General features: G+C 36.8%; 1 protein-coding gene across 1 annotated transcript; it reads left to right on the top strand.

The window, feature by feature from the left end:
* Window positions 1–1444: 1444 nt before the first annotated feature.
* LOC130214223 (bile salt-activated lipase-like) lies at window positions 1445–13848 on the top strand. Its single transcript, XM_056445802.1, has 11 exons — window positions 1445–1554; window positions 3446–3593; window positions 3694–3813; window positions 4389–4586; window positions 6679–6809; window positions 6974–7081; window positions 7246–7360; window positions 8861–9047; window positions 11008–11211; window positions 11286–11483; window positions 13572–13848. Exons 1-11 carry the CDS (start codon window positions 1489–1491, stop codon window positions 13750–13752), a joined length of 1656 nt encoding a protein of 551 aa, XP_056301777.1. The 5' UTR covers window positions 1445–1488; the 3' UTR covers window positions 13753–13848.
* The last annotated feature ends 3813 nt before the right edge of the window (window positions 13849–17661 follow it).

Genomic DNA, 17661 nt, shown 5'->3' with positions numbered 1-17661 from the left:
CCAAAATGCTGAGGACCAGGGGCGGGGTGAAATTACAGGAGCTTTCCAGGAGAAATAACAAAATGGGAGGGTGGCGGGAGTTGGGTCTGAAATATGGGAGACTCAGCTATGATTTATATATAATACAAGTTATACAGTTAAAGTCAGAATAATTAGCCCCCTTGTTTATTTTTTTCCTCAATTTCTGGTTAATGGAGAGATTTTTTTCAACACATTTCTAAACATAATACTTTTAATAACACATTTCTAACAACTGATTTATTTTATCTTTGCCATGAGGACAGTAAATAATATTTGACTAGATATTTTTCAAGACACTTCTATACAGCTTAAAGTGACATTTAAAGGCTTAATTAGGTTAACTAGGCAGGTAAGGGTAATCAGGCAAGTTACTGTATAATGATGGTTTGTCCAGGTTATATAGATTTATCCAGGAAGCTATTAATCATGTGACAGAACTAGTAAATTTCAAAGTAAAAAATTACCTTTTACTCTTTTACCATTTGGTTGTTAAATTCTTTTCATCAATGGACTGACTGTGGACAAATTTTTTGAAACAAAAGTACCTTGACACGCAGTTCACCAGCTTTATCAAAATGTCATATGATTACACACACATGCACAGTGGCATCCATTTATGCAATTATTTATCGCCTTTATTTTTTTTTTATTTCATGTTGTAACATAACGTGTTATGCTGCAGAAGTATCTATATCCTTTTCTTTGACGCTTTTGTCCAAAGCGACTTACAATTGAAGAGGCTGACCTCCCCGTCATTTTCCCCCTCTTTTTTCAGATGGCATGGCGGGTTACCATGGGCCAACTTTGGCCTGCCGGTCCTACTTTGGGCATCTCTAATACTTTATAGAGAATAAAGACTGCTCAGAACCTTAGACTGGGCTGAAAGTTCATCTACAACACCCCAAGTGCACAACCAAGACAATGCAGGAGTGAAGGACTCTATAAATGACCTTGAGTGGGCCAGCCAGAGCTCAGATTTAAACCTAATCATACATCAATGCATAATCCACCAATTATAATCTACAGACAATTCTCATCTCAACTGACAGAGCGTAAGAGGATCTAGAAAATGAATGTCAGAAACCCCTCCGAAAGTTTGTCATGATATAACACTTAAAAGCCAAAGGTCCTTGAACCAAGTTCTGAATACTTATACAGAAATCAATGAATTATAGTCATCAATTTGTCAGATTGTGAATTAATGATTCAGTGCTTTGGTTGATGAAATCTTTGTTGCATTACACTGCAAGTTGACACAATTGTTTTTTTTACCATTGATAAATATTCACTAATTTTTCCATGAGAGTTTGACTTAACAGCACACATGTTCTCCAGTTACTCCAGAGACTGTGTACTTTTGGAGTAAGATATGGCTTTGGCACACCTTGAAAGTGAGATATGATCTGACCTGTTTATAAAAGCGGACAGAAATCCTTTCAGTGCCACACTTGCAGCCACCGTCTGCTGATGATGATGATGCTGGGAGTTTTCATCTCTGCCGCCCTCTTCCTAGGGACTGCACATGGAGCTTCTGTAAGTCCTGATTTTTCCCAAGTATAAGTAACAATAATAATGTTTGTGCTATTAAAACATTAAAGTACAATAATATAGACAAACTGAATTAGTGTAAAATGTCAGTCACTTAAAAGTCATTCTCATGTCTGTAAAAATATTACGTTTTAAGGAAAAACTACTTATGATCCAGAACCAAAGCTGGCAAAATATTGAGGTTACAAAAAATTTCAACAGTTATTTTTGCAAATATTCCTTTTTTATATAAAATATTGTGTAATATTTTATAGTATGATGCTTAACAGTTATAGTAAAACAATATCTCACAGAGCAGACCTTTTCTTCCATATTAAGCATTTATGTCTTGCATTGCTAGATATAAGCGTGCAATTATAACTTGTAAAAACACATTTATAACTAAGATACAACCTCGAAATTCTGTCAGAATTATGAAATGTTAGAGTGATAGTTCACCCCAAAATTACAATTTACTCAAAATACCTTCAAGTGGTTCCAAACCTTTATGAGTTTCTTTCTTCTGTGGAACACAAACCAATGTTTTGAAGAAAACTGAAAACCTGTAACCATTTACTTCCATCGTAGAAATAAACAAACACTATAGAAGTCAATGGTTACAGGTTATTGTTTGTTTGTGTTCAACAGAAGAAAGAAACTCAAAGTTTTGAAACACACGAGGAGTCAATAAAAAGTGACAGAATTTTTATTTTCAGGTGAACTATCCCTTTTAATAGCAATTATTGTGAAAGCAGGCTTCCATATATTCTAACCCTGAAACTGCAGTGTTTTGTGTTTTACATAAAGTAAGTGACAAGACAAGTGTCTAAAATGCTACTCTATACATCTGACAATAACCAGGGGGCAGATTTAGTGATTTTGGGGCCCTAAGCAATTCCAGCCAAGGGGCCCCAAGTACTGAAATGCACCTTTTCTACTTTTATAGAATTTTTATTTATATTGCTGTTTTTTTTCGACATTTAAAATTACTGCAATCTCTACATTTTAAATGATTAGTTTTCTTAAAATGAATTTACAACTAAAAATAATGGTAACACTTTACAATAAGGATCATTAGTTAATGCATTTACTAACATGAACGAATCATGAACAACACTCATACAGAATTTATTAATCATAATTGAACATTTACTAATGCAATATTAACATCCAAGTCCATGCTTGTTAACATTAGTTAACGCACAGTGAGTTAACATGAACTAACAATGAACAACTGTATTTTCATTAAGTAACGTTAACTGACATGAACAAATACTGTAATAAATGTATTGTTCATTGTTTGTTCATGTTAGTAAATGCATTAACTAACATTAACTAATGAACCTTATTGTAAAGTGTGACCAAAATAATAAAAAATTCTTTTATCAATTTGACTGCTGGACTGCTCCATGATGGATATTTAATTTTGTAACATTATTATTACATAACATTACATTATTATTATTATTACATAACATTACATTATTATTATTACATAACATTACATTATTATAATAAAATGATATTTTCCCAGTACTGGGTTGCAGCTGGAAGGGCATCGGCTGTGTAAAACAAATGCTGGATAAGTTGGCAGTTCATTCCACTGTGACCTCTGATGAATAAAGGGACTAAGCCGAAGGAAAATACATAAATGAATGAACACAATTATGTTTGATTGTATAGTAAATAATATTTAATTACATTAAAATTGTATTTGTTTAACTCTCACCGTACAAAATATGGTAGAAAACAATGTTATATTTAGTTCATAGGTATAATTTATACTTCTAAATATTTTTGGGGGGCCCCCAGATTTCTTGGGGCCCTAAGCAGCCGCTTACCTCACTTATTGGCGAAATTCGCCCCTGATAATAACTGACCTGTAAATATATTGCAGTTGGGAGCTGTGCTCACTGAAGGAGGGATGGTGCAGGGAAAGAGTCATAGTGTTGGTCTTCTCCGCTACATGGACGTGTTTAAGGGTATCCCCTTTGCCGCTCCACCTGGCAGACTGCAGAAGCCGGTTCCTCACCCTGGCTGGGAAGGTGTGATTTTTTTGGGTGGGGCCTACAAGTTGTGCTTCTACTAGGGAATAAAATAAGTGAGTACTGATATAGTGTGCTCTTGCTAACTTTACCTGCACAGGTGTCCTGAAAGCCACTGACTATAGTAAGAGGTGTATTCAGCTCAATCTCCTTCAAACCGATACCGTGGGCAGTGAAGACTGTCTGTACCTGAACATCTGGGTCCCTCATGGGAAAACTGGTAAGGCAAAACTTTTATTCATTCACAAGACAAAGTAGAATTCAGAACTGCGTTATTAGCAACACCATAAAGTCAACAAAAAAAAAAAAATACAATCGAATTGCATACAATGAAATTCAATAGGGTTCTATTGTGTCATGGAATATGGACAGCATTACAAAACAGTCCAGACAAGGAAAATATTCCTTGTTGTAAATTGAGAATATAGCTCATGCCAATTCATCTATAGACATTTTAAGTCTTTTTTTTAAAGAAAAGCAAAAAGAAAACAAGCAAAGCATTCTACTTACCTTGAAATGTGACATTATTACACATACTGTGTGTACATTTAAAATGAAACTAAATGCATATTGCAAACACAATGCTGGAAGCATACAAATAAATAATTTGAATAATACTATACTAAACTTATCGATGTGTACAGCTCTGGTTTGTTTTAATCCAGCTCTTAGCCATTGATTTAAATAAAGTTATATCATGTACAGCTTCAAGGTAGGTTGGTAAAATATTCCAGTTTTATAATTCAAACGTATCCAAATGACTATGTTTACCCTCTCTGGACTGACACCCTCTAGTTTCCTACAATATGCCTGTTATGGTGTTCATCTATGGTGGTGGCTTCCTGCTTGGCGGTGGTCAGGGAGCAAACTTCTTGGACAACTACCTGTATGATGGAGAGGAGATTGCAGATAGAGGAAATGTCATCGTGGTGACGTTCAACTACCGTGTCGGATCCATGGGATTTCTCAGCACCGGAGATGCTGACGCACCTGGTAAGAAGCTAAATTAGAATTTTGATTTGGAGACATACAAAAATCTAAACGCAGCCCCCTCTAAGAGAACATAATAATGAGGGGACAAATGAGATGGAAGGGAAATTAGTTTTTCTGTGATTTATTTTTTCAATCCCCCTCAATAATTTTGGGTTCACTCACACAACTTTCTGTAAAGACAAATTCGAAGGTCTATTTGTTAACAAAAATAATGTAAACAAATGTAATGCTAAAGGGATAGTTCAGCCAAAAGTGAAAATTCTCTCATCATTTATTCACCCTTCACTTGTCACAAACCTGAACACAAAAGATGATTTTCTGAAAAAATAGCCATTGACTTCCATAGTGTTTTTGTTCCTACTTTGGATGTCAATGGCAGCTTTTGTCCAACATTCCTCAGAATATCTTGTTTTGTGTTTGACAGAAGAAAGAAATGTATAAAAGTTTAGACTATAGAATTTTCATTTTTGGGTTAACTGTCCCTTTAATAATAATAATTTCTTAAAAACACACAAGTGAGAAGCACAAAGTTACTTTTATATATACATTTTTTACCCACCACAGACCAAAAAATGCGGTCTTTCTATGGAATAAATAAAGAGACCATTTGGATATTTCTGCAAAGTTAATGAAGGGCAATTTAAAAGTTATTCAAGAAAACACCAAATCTTTCCAATGCAAGCTCATTTATTCGGTCTCATTTTGCCCCATCATTTACACAACATTTCTTTTAGGGATGAAAAATTTTTGCCAACAATTTTTTTCATATTTCAATTCAATTCACCTTTATTTCTATAGCGCTTTTACAATGTAGATTGTGTCAAAGCAGCTACACATAGAAGATTATAGTAAATTGAAACTGTGTCAGTCCAGTTTTCAGAGTTTAAGTTCAGTTCAGTTTAGCTCAGTTCAGTGTGGTTTATTATTCACTGCTGAGAGTCCAAACACTGAAGAGCAAATCCATCGATGCGTAGCTCTACATGTCCCGAACCATGCAAGCCAGTGGCGACAGCGGCGAGGAAAAAAAAAACTTCACCAATTGGCGAAAGTGAAGAATTAAAAAACCTCGAGAGAAGCCAGGCTAGGTTGGGCATGACCATTTCTCCTCTGGCCAAACGTCTTGTGCAGAGCTGCAGTCTAGGCGCCGGAGGCTGGAGAACGCTGGATGTCAGTGAGACTCGTCTGTCCCTGGAGCGTCACAGGAATCATGCTCTCCACTCCTCCATGACCACCACAGCAGCTGCTCAGGATATGGCCTGGTCCAGGATTATGGGAACCTTTGGATCATTTCGTCGTGGGTCTTGGATCGCATCAGTGGCACTGCATAAACTCTGGGGGCCTCGGGATGAGTATCCCCAGGTGAAAATAGAGAATAAAGAGAATAATTAGCGTAGCTGCTGTTCATGGTTTATATAAACGAGATGCAGAAACCTGCGTGGAGCACATTCATGCATCATACCATTATGTGATGCATTGAGTGTGTGCTTTACTAAAAAGATAGGTCTTTAATCTAGTTTTAAACTGCGAGAGTGTGTCTGAGCCTCGGACATTATCAGGAAGGCTATTCCAGAGTTTAGGAGCCATAAATGAGAAGGCTCCACCCCCTTTACTTGGCTTTGCTTTTCTACGTACTACCAGAAGCCCTGAGTTTTGAGATCTTAAAGAGCGAGTTGGATTGTAGTGAGACAGAAGGTTGGTTAGATAAACAGGAGCTAGATTATTTAAAGCTTTATAGGTAAGAAGCAATATTTTAAAATCAATAAGAAACTTAACAGGCAGCCAGTGTAAGAAGGATAAAATTGGGGTGATATGATCATATTTTCTAGACCCGGTAAGAACTCTGGCAGCTGCATTTTATACTAGCTGAAGTTGGTAATAGATGATGCTGGGCAGCCAGCAAACAGAGCATTACAGTAATCCAGCCTAGAAGTCATAAAAGCATGGAATATACTATATTTCTTCCAATGCACCTTGTTATTTCTGATATCATGTCCCTTTAGTATGGATTAGTGGACCATACTGTATATGTAAGCATGATTGATTGACATGATTGGGTATTTAAATGACAACCTGAGCATGTCCTGGTTTATAGGAAACTATGGTCTGTGGGATCAGCATGCTGCAATCGCCTGGGTTCACAGGAACATCAAGGCTTTCGGTGGAAATCCAGACAACATTACCATCTTTGGGGAGTCAGCCGGGTCTACCAGTGTCAGCCTCCAGGTTCTAAATTTTGTTTATTTTATTTTCTGTTTGCATGCTTATGTAATACATTTTAATGTGAGAGTTTTGCATAAGCCTTGCTATTTGATATGCTTACTCACTTAACTTACTTAACCAAAATCCATAAGAGCTTCTAAGATTTGTGTTCATATCATCCTGCGCAGATTCTTTCTCCTAAAAACAAAGGCCTGATCCGCAGAGCCATCTCTCAGAGTGGCGTTGCTCTCTGTCCCTGGGCCATCAACAGAAATCCAAGAAAATTTGCTGAGGAGGTGAGCTTCACCTTCACCAGTGTGCCTCTTTCAGACCTAAACACTAAGTACAGTGCATTTGATGAGCTTGTTGATTTATTTATGATTTCTAATTTCTTGTGTGTGTGTGTGTGTGTGTGTGCGTGTGTGTGTGTGTGTGTGTGTGTGTGTGTTTGCCATTTTAGATTGCCAAGAAAGTAGGATGTCCCACTGACAGCGGGATGGTGGCCTGTCTGAGAAGGACAGATCCAAAGGTTGTAACTCTTGCTGGGAAAGTGAGGCTTGCTACATCTGCTACTGGTAAACATTCAGTCTCTATTTGTCCATATTTAGACCTTTATAAGATTGTTTAATGCAATCGTTCAAGAACAGTTACAATTCTGTCATTATTTTACTTCCACATTTATGGGAGTTTTTATATATGCAAAATTCAGAAACTCGTGTATTAAAGGCTGAACAAGGTATTGCACCCCTGGTTCAAAACACATTTTCACTCAGGCCCTCCTCTGATGACTTCACGCAAGCACAGGTTGCCAGATTGACGACATCAACAAGAGCATGCCTGACTAATGAGCCTAAAGGCTGATTAAAATCATGTTCTAAATAAAAGCAACGGCACGCAATATAAGGAATATTGTACATATTAAAAGTAGTTTTTTCCTAACCAACACCTGAAATTTATATTTTAGAAATGGCCTCTATTTCTTGCAGCTGAAAAACAGAACTATGATAATGATCACCTCAGGTACACCTCATGTGCTTTATTCAGTGTTAAATGCTAATAATGCGAGTTTAAATGCCATTTCACATAAGATTTATTGTCATACTACATTTCGTTGAAGTGCAGTGAGTGCACTATTCTGTGCTTCTGAATGGCTTTATTTACATTTCTGTCGCGTTAAGTCTGGTGCAAACACTAAAACTGCTTATCACTGCAAATCTCATCACAGTAGCGTGTAGTTGGGACACAGGGTTACAATGTAACCTGCTCACCTAATGTTTACATTTGTAATATTTATACTATTGACTAAATAATAACCACCTCATGTGGAACTCTGAATCCACGTCTCATTTCAGAGTTTGCTATTGTCCACCGGAGGTTGCATTTCAAGCACTTTCAAGAGCTTTTCTGAATGACTGAATAAAATACTCTGTTTTCCACCAAGGCAACCCTGGGTGTTGAAATATAATTGGCTAAATTAGCATTGGGCGAGTTAATGGACCAAAACAAAGACAGATGTTCAAGCACAGAATGCACATTTTCAAAACAGAATAACTGACATTAGCATTGTTTTTCAGATAAACAAAGCATGTTTCTTGAATATCTGCAATCATATTACGGTATTTTTATGCTTTAGAAAAGTAAAAAACTTGCATAGAGCACCTTGCAGCACCGAAGCAAAATTAATGAAGGAATGAATGTATTAGTGAAACCAGTGGCCATTAAGTGAACTGCAGTCAGCAAATTATTGCTTGTGTTCATATAGAAGTAATGTTCATACTGAACCTGATTTAATACCCTATATACACTCACAGTGAACTTCTTTTATCTTCTTTGATTAGAAGTTTAAAAAGTTGAATTAATGAAAAATGAGAAAATAAACAAGACAAACGACAGAAGTTAGAAAAGCGTGTGATCGTACAGCTAAGAATAAAAATTTGAATGAAATATTTTTTACATTAATATTAATAATATATTCACTTTAATGTAACAGATATATTTATAATTTTATGATTACTTAATAACGCTGGCAAAAACAGTAAATACAATGCAAAATCAAGATATTCTATCTTTTTCAGAACCCATTGTGCACAATCTGTATCTGTCCCCCGTCATCGATGGTGAATTAATCCCTGATGAGCCTGAAACTCTTTTCAGGAACGCTGCTGACATCGACTACATCGCTGGAGTCAATGACATGGATGGACACCTCTTTGCCACCCTTGATATTCCCACGATCAACAATGCTCTCGCGACCACAACTGAGTAAGTCTTCAGGAATCATTTTAAAGAGCCCATATTATACATGAAATAGGGTCATATTTTTGTTGTAAGGGTCTCCAACAACAGTCTAATATGCATGCAAGGTCAAAAAACACTTTCATGGTCTTATAATCTGCATTTATTTTTACCTAATTATCCCAGCGACTCTCATATGAATCGTTCAGCGATTCATTTGTTCCCAAACCCCTCCTCAGCGCGAAGCTAATCTGCGCTGATTGGACCAATGACAGCCTGCTGTGATTGGTTGACAGTGACAGGCTTCAGCGCGAGGCAGAGTGAAATGCCCAGCTGCTAATCAACAATATAAAAGTAGTCACAGTGCATACACGCTTTATAGTGTAAGGCTTTTTTCACACACACACACACACACAACCCTCCTCAGAAGAACTGGGGAGATCGACGCGAGTCTCCTAGCCGTCACACACTCTACCTGCTCTTTTTCTCTCTCTCTATCTCTCTCACACACACACACACACACACACACCGCTCCTCAGAAGAACTAGGGAGAGCGACGCGAGTCTCCTGTCTCCTAGCCGTCACACACTCGACCTGCTCTTTTTCTCACACACACAAACACACACACATCACGCTCCTTCTCAGAACTAGGGAGATCGACACGAGTCTCCTGTCTCCTAGCTTACGATGGCCATAGCAACGACAAACGGCAGTGGAACGCGAGCTCACAAAAGCATTTAACGTTAAATCCGTAAACAAAGCGGCACGCGTCGCGTTTTCAACGTGGCTTACATGCGATATGAGAATATAAAGAGTAACCGCGTGTACTGTACCAGGTTAACAAGTAACAAAACACAATAAATACATAATTTGCAAGCTAGAGTAAACGAGGCAACAATTTTAATCGCACTTACTTACACTAGTGAATAAACCTCAACCACTGACTCTTCACAGTTTCATCTTTGGGTAGAGACTGTCAATATTATCCATCTGAGCACAGCGTGACTTCATTCGACCGGCGGCGTCTGTGTGTGTGTGTCTAGTGTTTTTCTGTGTTAGTGGGCGGGGCCGCAGGTTTCAAATCTCCCGGGTTTGTGCGCGTAACTACTGGCGAGGCTTGTGTTTCGTAGCCGCGTCATTGCGAAACACCTAATGACTCGTTATCAAGACGACTCGTTTGAAGCACTATGAGTCGACTCTTTTATAGATGAATCAATAGTTTTAAACACTGTACACTTACAGATTTAAGCCTTAGCTGGATATTTCACTTCACTTAGAGCTGTGTTACACACTACATGGAAGGGCATTTTTAAAAACCCATAATATGGGCTCTTCAAATACTTTATTTTAGTTTTTTTACCAATATGGTAATTTTTTGTATTTTTTAAAAGAGTTTAGAAGTTTTTGTAAGTTTAGAAGATTGAGGTTGGTAAGATTTTCTTTTTTTGAAGAAGAAAAAGCATTTGATTGATTAAACATACAGTAAAACAGTAATACTCTGAAATATTATTACAAAAGAAAATAAGTGTTTTATATAACTTATTCCTGTCTTAGCAAAGTCATTAATTCTTCAGAAATCATCATAATATGCTAATTTGGAGCTCGGGAAGCTTAATATTATCAAGCTTTTGTGGAAACCTTGAATTTTTAAGATTGTTTGACCAATAGAAAGTTCAAAAGAACTCATTTATTTGAGTTCTGTATTAATTTTTAGTATTATAAATGCCTAAAAAAGAATCTTATTGATTCCAAACATTTAAACTTTATTATGCATTTAAAAAAATCTTTTTGGATGGGAATATATACACAATTAAAATGACAAAGCTTCCATTATGGAAAAAACAGTGATGTACACTAAAGGAAATTGGCCTTTTAACAAAGAGATAAGCTCATATCTTCAGCACAGGAAACTACACTTGTCAAATAATGATATAATGATATGAACTAGAAACATGATTTTTTTAAAAATGTTATCGATTTATAACAGAGAGGAGGTCCAGGCTCTCGCTACTGCCCTGTCTAAAGACAGAGGCCAGGATGCTGGTATTGCAACTTTTCAGGAGTACACAGTCAACTGGGGTAGTAAACCTAACAAAGAGGAAATCAAGAAGACAGTTGTGGAAATGGAGACAGACTACATCTTCCTGGTGCCAACGCAAGCAGTCCTGTACCTCCATAGTGACAATGCCAAGTAAGCTGACTTTGTTATTTACTGACATCTCAGTGAATAGTAGAAACCTTAAAACAAGCATTTCTCCTCATTAGATCTGCCCGAACCTACTCGTACCTGTTCAGTGAGAGTTCTCGTATCCCTGTCTACCCTCTGTGGATGGGCGCTGACCACGCTGAAGAACTTCAGTATGTGTTTGGAAAGCCTTTCACCACTCCTTTGGGCTACTTCCCTCGCCATCGGGACGTCTCCAAATACATGATTGCCTACTGGACCAATTTTGCTCAAACAGGGTAAGTAAACATTAAAAATATTTAAAAATAAAACATGAAAGCATCTCATTTTGGAGTCCACATAAAATTTAATTAGCAAAAGTGATGTTATATACATATACACTGTACTTTCGCTAGTCACTACATTAGTCCCCTAATATAGAGAAGGAGTGAACTGGAAGGCATACTGTTTGTGCTTTCCTGGTTGATAAATCCCTCAGACAGATTTGATTTTCTTGGTCAGACGCTGTGATAGTTATTTAACACATATTGAGCTGTGTATTAGTGAAAGCCAAGCGCTTTTGATTTCTGTTATTTATCCAAATGTTACTTTAAATAAAAAATATTTGATTTTGAAACTTACATCAATACGATTCTGCTGTGGACGCCATCAGACACAGAAAATTATTAGGCACACGAACTCTAAAGAAGCCTTTTCACAGCAAACGACAAACCACAAGTCATTAATTTCCAATGGAGAGTAGTCCAGGAGCTGCGTGGGGTTATGATCATCTCCCTATGTGGAAAATTTGGATCCGATTTGAGCAACAAATCCGTTAAAATATTTGAACTTCTGCAACTAGACCATATGTGACCAACCGACAATCGTGTCCGGATGTCATATGCAGTGGAAAGGCGGCTGGAGTTGCACACTTGTTATTGTGGTAATGATTGAGTGCACCTCAGAATGTCCACTATAGTTCCAGACTCCACTACAAATGGCTGCTCTATCAAATAGTGCACAAGTTAAGGGTATAGGAGGCGACTTTGAATACTGCCATGGAATAAAATAAACACAAGTGTCTACCTTTGTGAAAATTAATGTCTAAATATTGCTAAAATAATATTCCGTTGCCATTCAGTCTAATATACACTCTTCTGCCACTTTATTAGCCTTATAAGTATAAGGTTGGACCCTCTTTTACCTTCAGAACTGCCTTAATCCATCGTGGCATCGATTCAATGAGGTATTGGAAAATTCCACAAAGATTTTGATTCATATTGACATGATAGCATCGACATCTGGCAACTGTGGACGCCATTTGAGTACAGTGAACTCATTGTCATGTTCAAGAAACCAGTCTGAGATGATTCACGATTTATGACATGAAGCGTTATCCTGCTGGATGTAGCAACAATACTTAGGTAGGCTGTGGTGTTGACACGATGTTCATTAAGTATTATTGGGCCTAAAGTGTGCCAAGAAAATATCCCCCACACCATTACAGCACCACCACCAGCCGTTGATGGATGGAACAAGGCAGGATGGATCCATGCTTTCATGTTGTTGATGCCAAATTCTGACCCTAGCATCCAAATATCACAGCAGAAATGGAGACTCATCAGACCAGGCAACGTTTTTCCAACCTTCTATTGTCCAATTTTGGTGACCTTGTGTGAATTGTAGCCTCAGATTCCTGCTCTTAGCTGACAGAAGTGGCACCCGGTGTGGTCTTCTGCTGCTGTAGTCCATCCACCTCAAGGTTCGATGTGTTGTGCATTCAGAGATGCTCTTCTGCATACCTTGGTTGTGATGAGTGGTTATTTGAGTTACTGTTGCCTTTGCCAGCTCAAACCAGTCTGGCCATTCTCCTCTAACTTCTGACATCAACAAGGCATTTGCATCCACAGAACTGCTGCTCACTGGATACTTTACCTTTTTCGGACCATTCTCTATAAACCCTAGAGATGGTTGTGCGTGAAAATCCCAGTAGATCAGCAGTTTCTGAAATACTCAGACCAGCCCGTCTGGCCTCAACAACCATGCCATGTTCAAAGTCACTTAAATCACCTTTCTTCCCCATTCTGATGCTCTGTTTGAACTGCAGCAGATCATCTTGACCATGAGTTGCTGCCCTGTGCTTGGCTGATTAGAAATTTACGTTAACAAGCAGTTGGGCAGATGTACCTAATAAAGTGGCCAGTGAGTTTATATTTCTGTAAAAATAAAACATATTATTCTGGCCGCTACTTATTAAAAATATACATGGCAAAAAGTGAATTGTATTATATTTTAAATTATTTAAAACTAAGCCCTGTGTACATCTCCGTTAAGAAATATCAAAATATCAATTCTTACTTCACTCTCCCATTCGCTCTCCTTCACAGGAATCCCAACACAGGCGAGTCCAAGGTTCCCATAACCTGGCCTGAGTTCTCCAACCCTGGCCATCAGTATCTGGAAATCAACAATAAGATGAACAAGAACAGTGTGAAGAAGATGTTGAGAACTCGCTTGGTTTACTACTGGACCACCGTCTTTGCCAGTTACCCTACTGTCAGGAACTGAGCACTGCCAGTCCAACTGTAAAATCATGCAGCCCAGAATTAATCAGCTAATATAGTGTGAAGATTCATACAATAAAATAAATGATGATCAAAACAAGTATTATTTTCTGTATATGTTATTAGGGACCCCAGTGACCATTAAAAGAATTTCTGTCCTTGTCCGCAACTCTTTGCTCATGTTCACAGTATTGAGTGTACATTATTCAGTGATGTAACATATCCACAAGAAAATTGTTTTTGTTCTAAAAAAAAAAAGATTTGGCAACACTTTGCAGTGATATAATGATAAGAAACATCTAAAAGCCATTCATTCCACACTGTTGAGAGGAGTATTTAGATGAATTTGCAAATATGTGCTGTGCTCTTTCCTATAATAAACACACATGTAAAGTGACCCAGCAGAAAACATTTGATCATTTAAATATGTTTGCAAAAGGTCTCCAATTCACCAGTGCCATGTCAACAGATGAGGTCATTAAAATTATACTATTAAGATGCATTTAATATCACATTAAATTATTTAGATGCATTGCATTATTTGAAAAAAAATATTGATTTGATTAAAAATGAAACAGTTTTATGTCTCTGTTGTCAGACCGACAATAACATATTTTGAACCATTGCATCATAATCAATTCTCAAAAGTACAGTATCTAAAACAGACACATTTCTAATTTTGTTTCAAAATGAATAACTAAAGTTGGGAATCAGTTGTATTTGTGAAAGAGAGGTTTAGTACACAAATAGATCACAGAAACATCACTTTTCAAATTAAACTGTAATAAATGGTTAACAATCCATTGAAATGGTTCTGTTAAATGAGATTTTGGTCATTAGAATTTATTTAGTTTATTTTTATCTAAATAAAAACTGTGAATATGCTCATGAAGAGTGGGAGATTTGTACATTCTAATTTCTTGCTAAAATTAGCAAAATTAACTATTTGGAAACCTTTGAAATGGAAAGTCAAAAATCTGCGTCTGTCAATCTGTTCTCTGATTGGCCTTAAAAACTGAGCTTTTTAAAACTATTTCACTATTTAAAGGTAATGATTTTGGAGAGGCTAGCAGTAGCAAGCTAACAGATCTAAAGCTAAAAACCAAAGATCCTGCCCTCCCTGGATAATCACAAAACAGGCTCAAGCAACAAGATGGGAGAGTCAGATAACCTCATAAACCAGTAACATAATAAATCAGCCTATAAAGTGGTAATGTTATGACAAAATATCATGTCTGCACAAATAAGGGCTGCACAAACAAGGCAAAGACATATGTTCACAGGTAGGTAGGACAGCCTATCGGAACTTTCGGATGGAACATTTTGATTTGACAAAGTTTTTGTTGAAATAAAAACACATAAATAAATGTAGACCATTTGCTATCGAAATGTGAAGAGACTTTCAACCTGCATAACAACAATATCACAAACCCTCCCTTTAAAACCTTAAAGGAAGATTTCACGCAATTCAAAGTTATTTTTAAGAACACTGTTGAAAATAGGCTCATTTTAAACATCCTGGAGTTAAACAGTTAAGTGTTGCCATTTTTAAATAATTTCAGGCAAATTCAAGTCTAGCCGGAACACTTTTAACTTAACTTAGCATAGATCATTGAATCGGATTAGACCATTAGCATCTCACTCAAAGAGTTTAAATAATTTTCTTGTGAAAAAAAGAAAAGTTGCTGTTTTCTACATCGATATGGCTAGGAAATATACTCTCATTCATTCATTTTCTTTTCGATTAGTCCCTTTATTATTCTTTGGTCACCACAGCGGAATGAACCACCAACTTATCCAGCGGATGCCCTTCCATCTGCAAACCATCACTGGGACACACCCAAAACATACTCTCATTCCAGCATAATATTCAAGAAACTACTTCAGCAGGAGCAATAATATTACACAGTGCAGAGATTGGCTGAATAGAGTAAAACTCAACTGTCTTTTGCCTATTTTCCAAAAAAGAGGAGTATTCCTTAAAGATTCCAAAACCGGCTTTGTGAGGCCAACATGAAGATTGTTTTCAAACTACTCTAGTTTGTTGTTTTTGTTATGTGACCATAGTTTTTTTTCCTGCTGTTAATCAATAGCCTGCTTGAGTGATAACACCTTGTGGACAAACCAAGTAGTGTAAAAACTATTAAAAGTGTGCATGCATGCTGTGTTTACATTGTGGCTGTCTCTACAGATGCAAAGCTTGTGCCACATACTGGAATATCGGTTGAGATACCTTTATCTCCAGTAATCGATTTTTGAAGACAGCATAGATGTATCCTTATTGATCTATATTCCACAATGTGGAATTTGATTAAGTGAGAGTTCAGCTAAAAAAATAAATATGGCTCGTGAATGATTTGAAGAATTGAGAAATTACTACGATATTATTGGCTATTGAGAAATTTTGCAGTAATTTGTTTAATTATCTTTAACAAAGCTCTCAGTTTTGTTGATCATTAAACCTTTAGCAACTTATGATTGCTTTTGTGTATAAAAAGATCAGTCTGCATTCATAAATTCTGTAAGGAGTGTGACTATAGCCACCCTGTAAAAATATCCATAAATTAGCAATTTTCCATATTTTATGATTCATGTTTTTATTTTTCCCTATTTATTTATGCTTTTGAATTGCATTATGGGTAGGCCCACACGGAATCTGCACGTGCAGAATTCCGCATATTTCTAGCTTATCATTGAGTCTATTTATTTACTTGTGGAAATGTGTGTACATTTATATTTATTGCGTTTTTAAATGAATTTGAGTAATATTATTGACTAATATGAAAATGTTCATTTGATTTATTTACGATATAGTTTGTAAAGTAATGTTTTCTGTCTTTTAGTAGACCTATTATATGAGAGACTTGCTTTGTTTACCAAATCAAGTGGATCTAATTGGATTTTTATTGTAAACATTAAATAAAAGTTAAAAAGGTATTACTTTTTATACAAAAACCTTGTAAACTTGTAAACCTAATAAACTGCCAGTACATTTTCTGTTTATGTACAGACTTATTTCTCTATATATTCTTTTACATTGTATTATTTTAAACTACTACTACAATGTCAATAAAAGTCACTTTGTTACTGTAGAGTTGAATTTTCAACATCAAAGATCAACAGAGCAGAGATCAACCAGTTTTAATGTATTTCTTTAGTTAGTTCTTTACTGCGTCAAGGTGGTAATTTTTACTTATACATTTGCAGGACAAGCATCTTCACACTATCACTCCTCATGAATAAACACGATGTTAGATGTGTATATTCAAATCCCAACATACAATCTTTAAGAGTTCACACTTAGCTGATAATTGATTATAAAGCTTGTTTGGCATGCTTTCCCGGGAGAGAGCCCTGAGCTCATAAGATTCTCGAGCCCGGGGCTCCCTCCCGTTGCAAGGCGAGAGGGGAGTTTAGCTCAGGTAGATCTCGAGAACACCCCTGTCATGGTGGCTGAAGAGGAGATAGTAGTTGCTCTTTAAAGAGATAAGTACTTGGTAGGAGCATGTCTATGGTGTTGATTTGGATTAGTCAATAAACTTAGGTTGCATGTCGCACAGAAACGTCAGCTGGTTTGGTAAAGACTCTAACCAGAGATGTTCTTGCTGTGAGGCAACAGTGCTAGAGGGCCACCCTTCTAGAAAGGAGGAGTCGGGTGGAAAGGGGGATTCTTCAAAATGAAGCTGTGATGCGCAACCTGGGGAATTTATAGTAGCTTAGGAATCATCTGATTGGTGTATTGTATATTGGATAATGCGGGTCCAACCGCAAGCAATCAAAAGCACGTGATCCTCTCAAAATTAATTTATGAATAAACTCCACATAGCATTTGCAAACAAAATATCAACTGCAGCAATTTCAGTAGTTGTTGTGCCTTTTGATGGGTTCATACTGTGCTACCACAATCAAATTT

This window comes from Danio aesculapii, chromosome 21 (assembly GCF_903798145.1).
Source record: "Danio aesculapii chromosome 21, fDanAes4.1, whole genome shotgun sequence".
Taxonomy (NCBI): domain Eukaryota; kingdom Metazoa; phylum Chordata; class Actinopteri; order Cypriniformes; family Danionidae; genus Danio; species Danio aesculapii.
This window is presented reverse-complemented; position numbering and strand designations above follow the sequence as displayed.

Bases quoted from the DNA above. Each gene is read 5' to 3' on its own strand.
- LOC130214223 (XM_056445802.1), top strand. From the start codon at position 1,489: ATGATGATGATGCTGGGAGTTTTCATCTCTGCCGCCCTCTTCCTAGGG. The intron at 6,810-6,973 runs GTTCTAAATTTT...CATCCTGCGCAG, and splicing joins CTACCAGTGTCAGCCTCCAG to ATTCTTTCTCCTAAAAACAA. The intron at 7,361-8,860 runs GTAAACATTCAG...TATCTTTTTCAG, and splicing joins GCTTGCTACATCTGCTACTG to AACCCATTGTGCACAATCTG.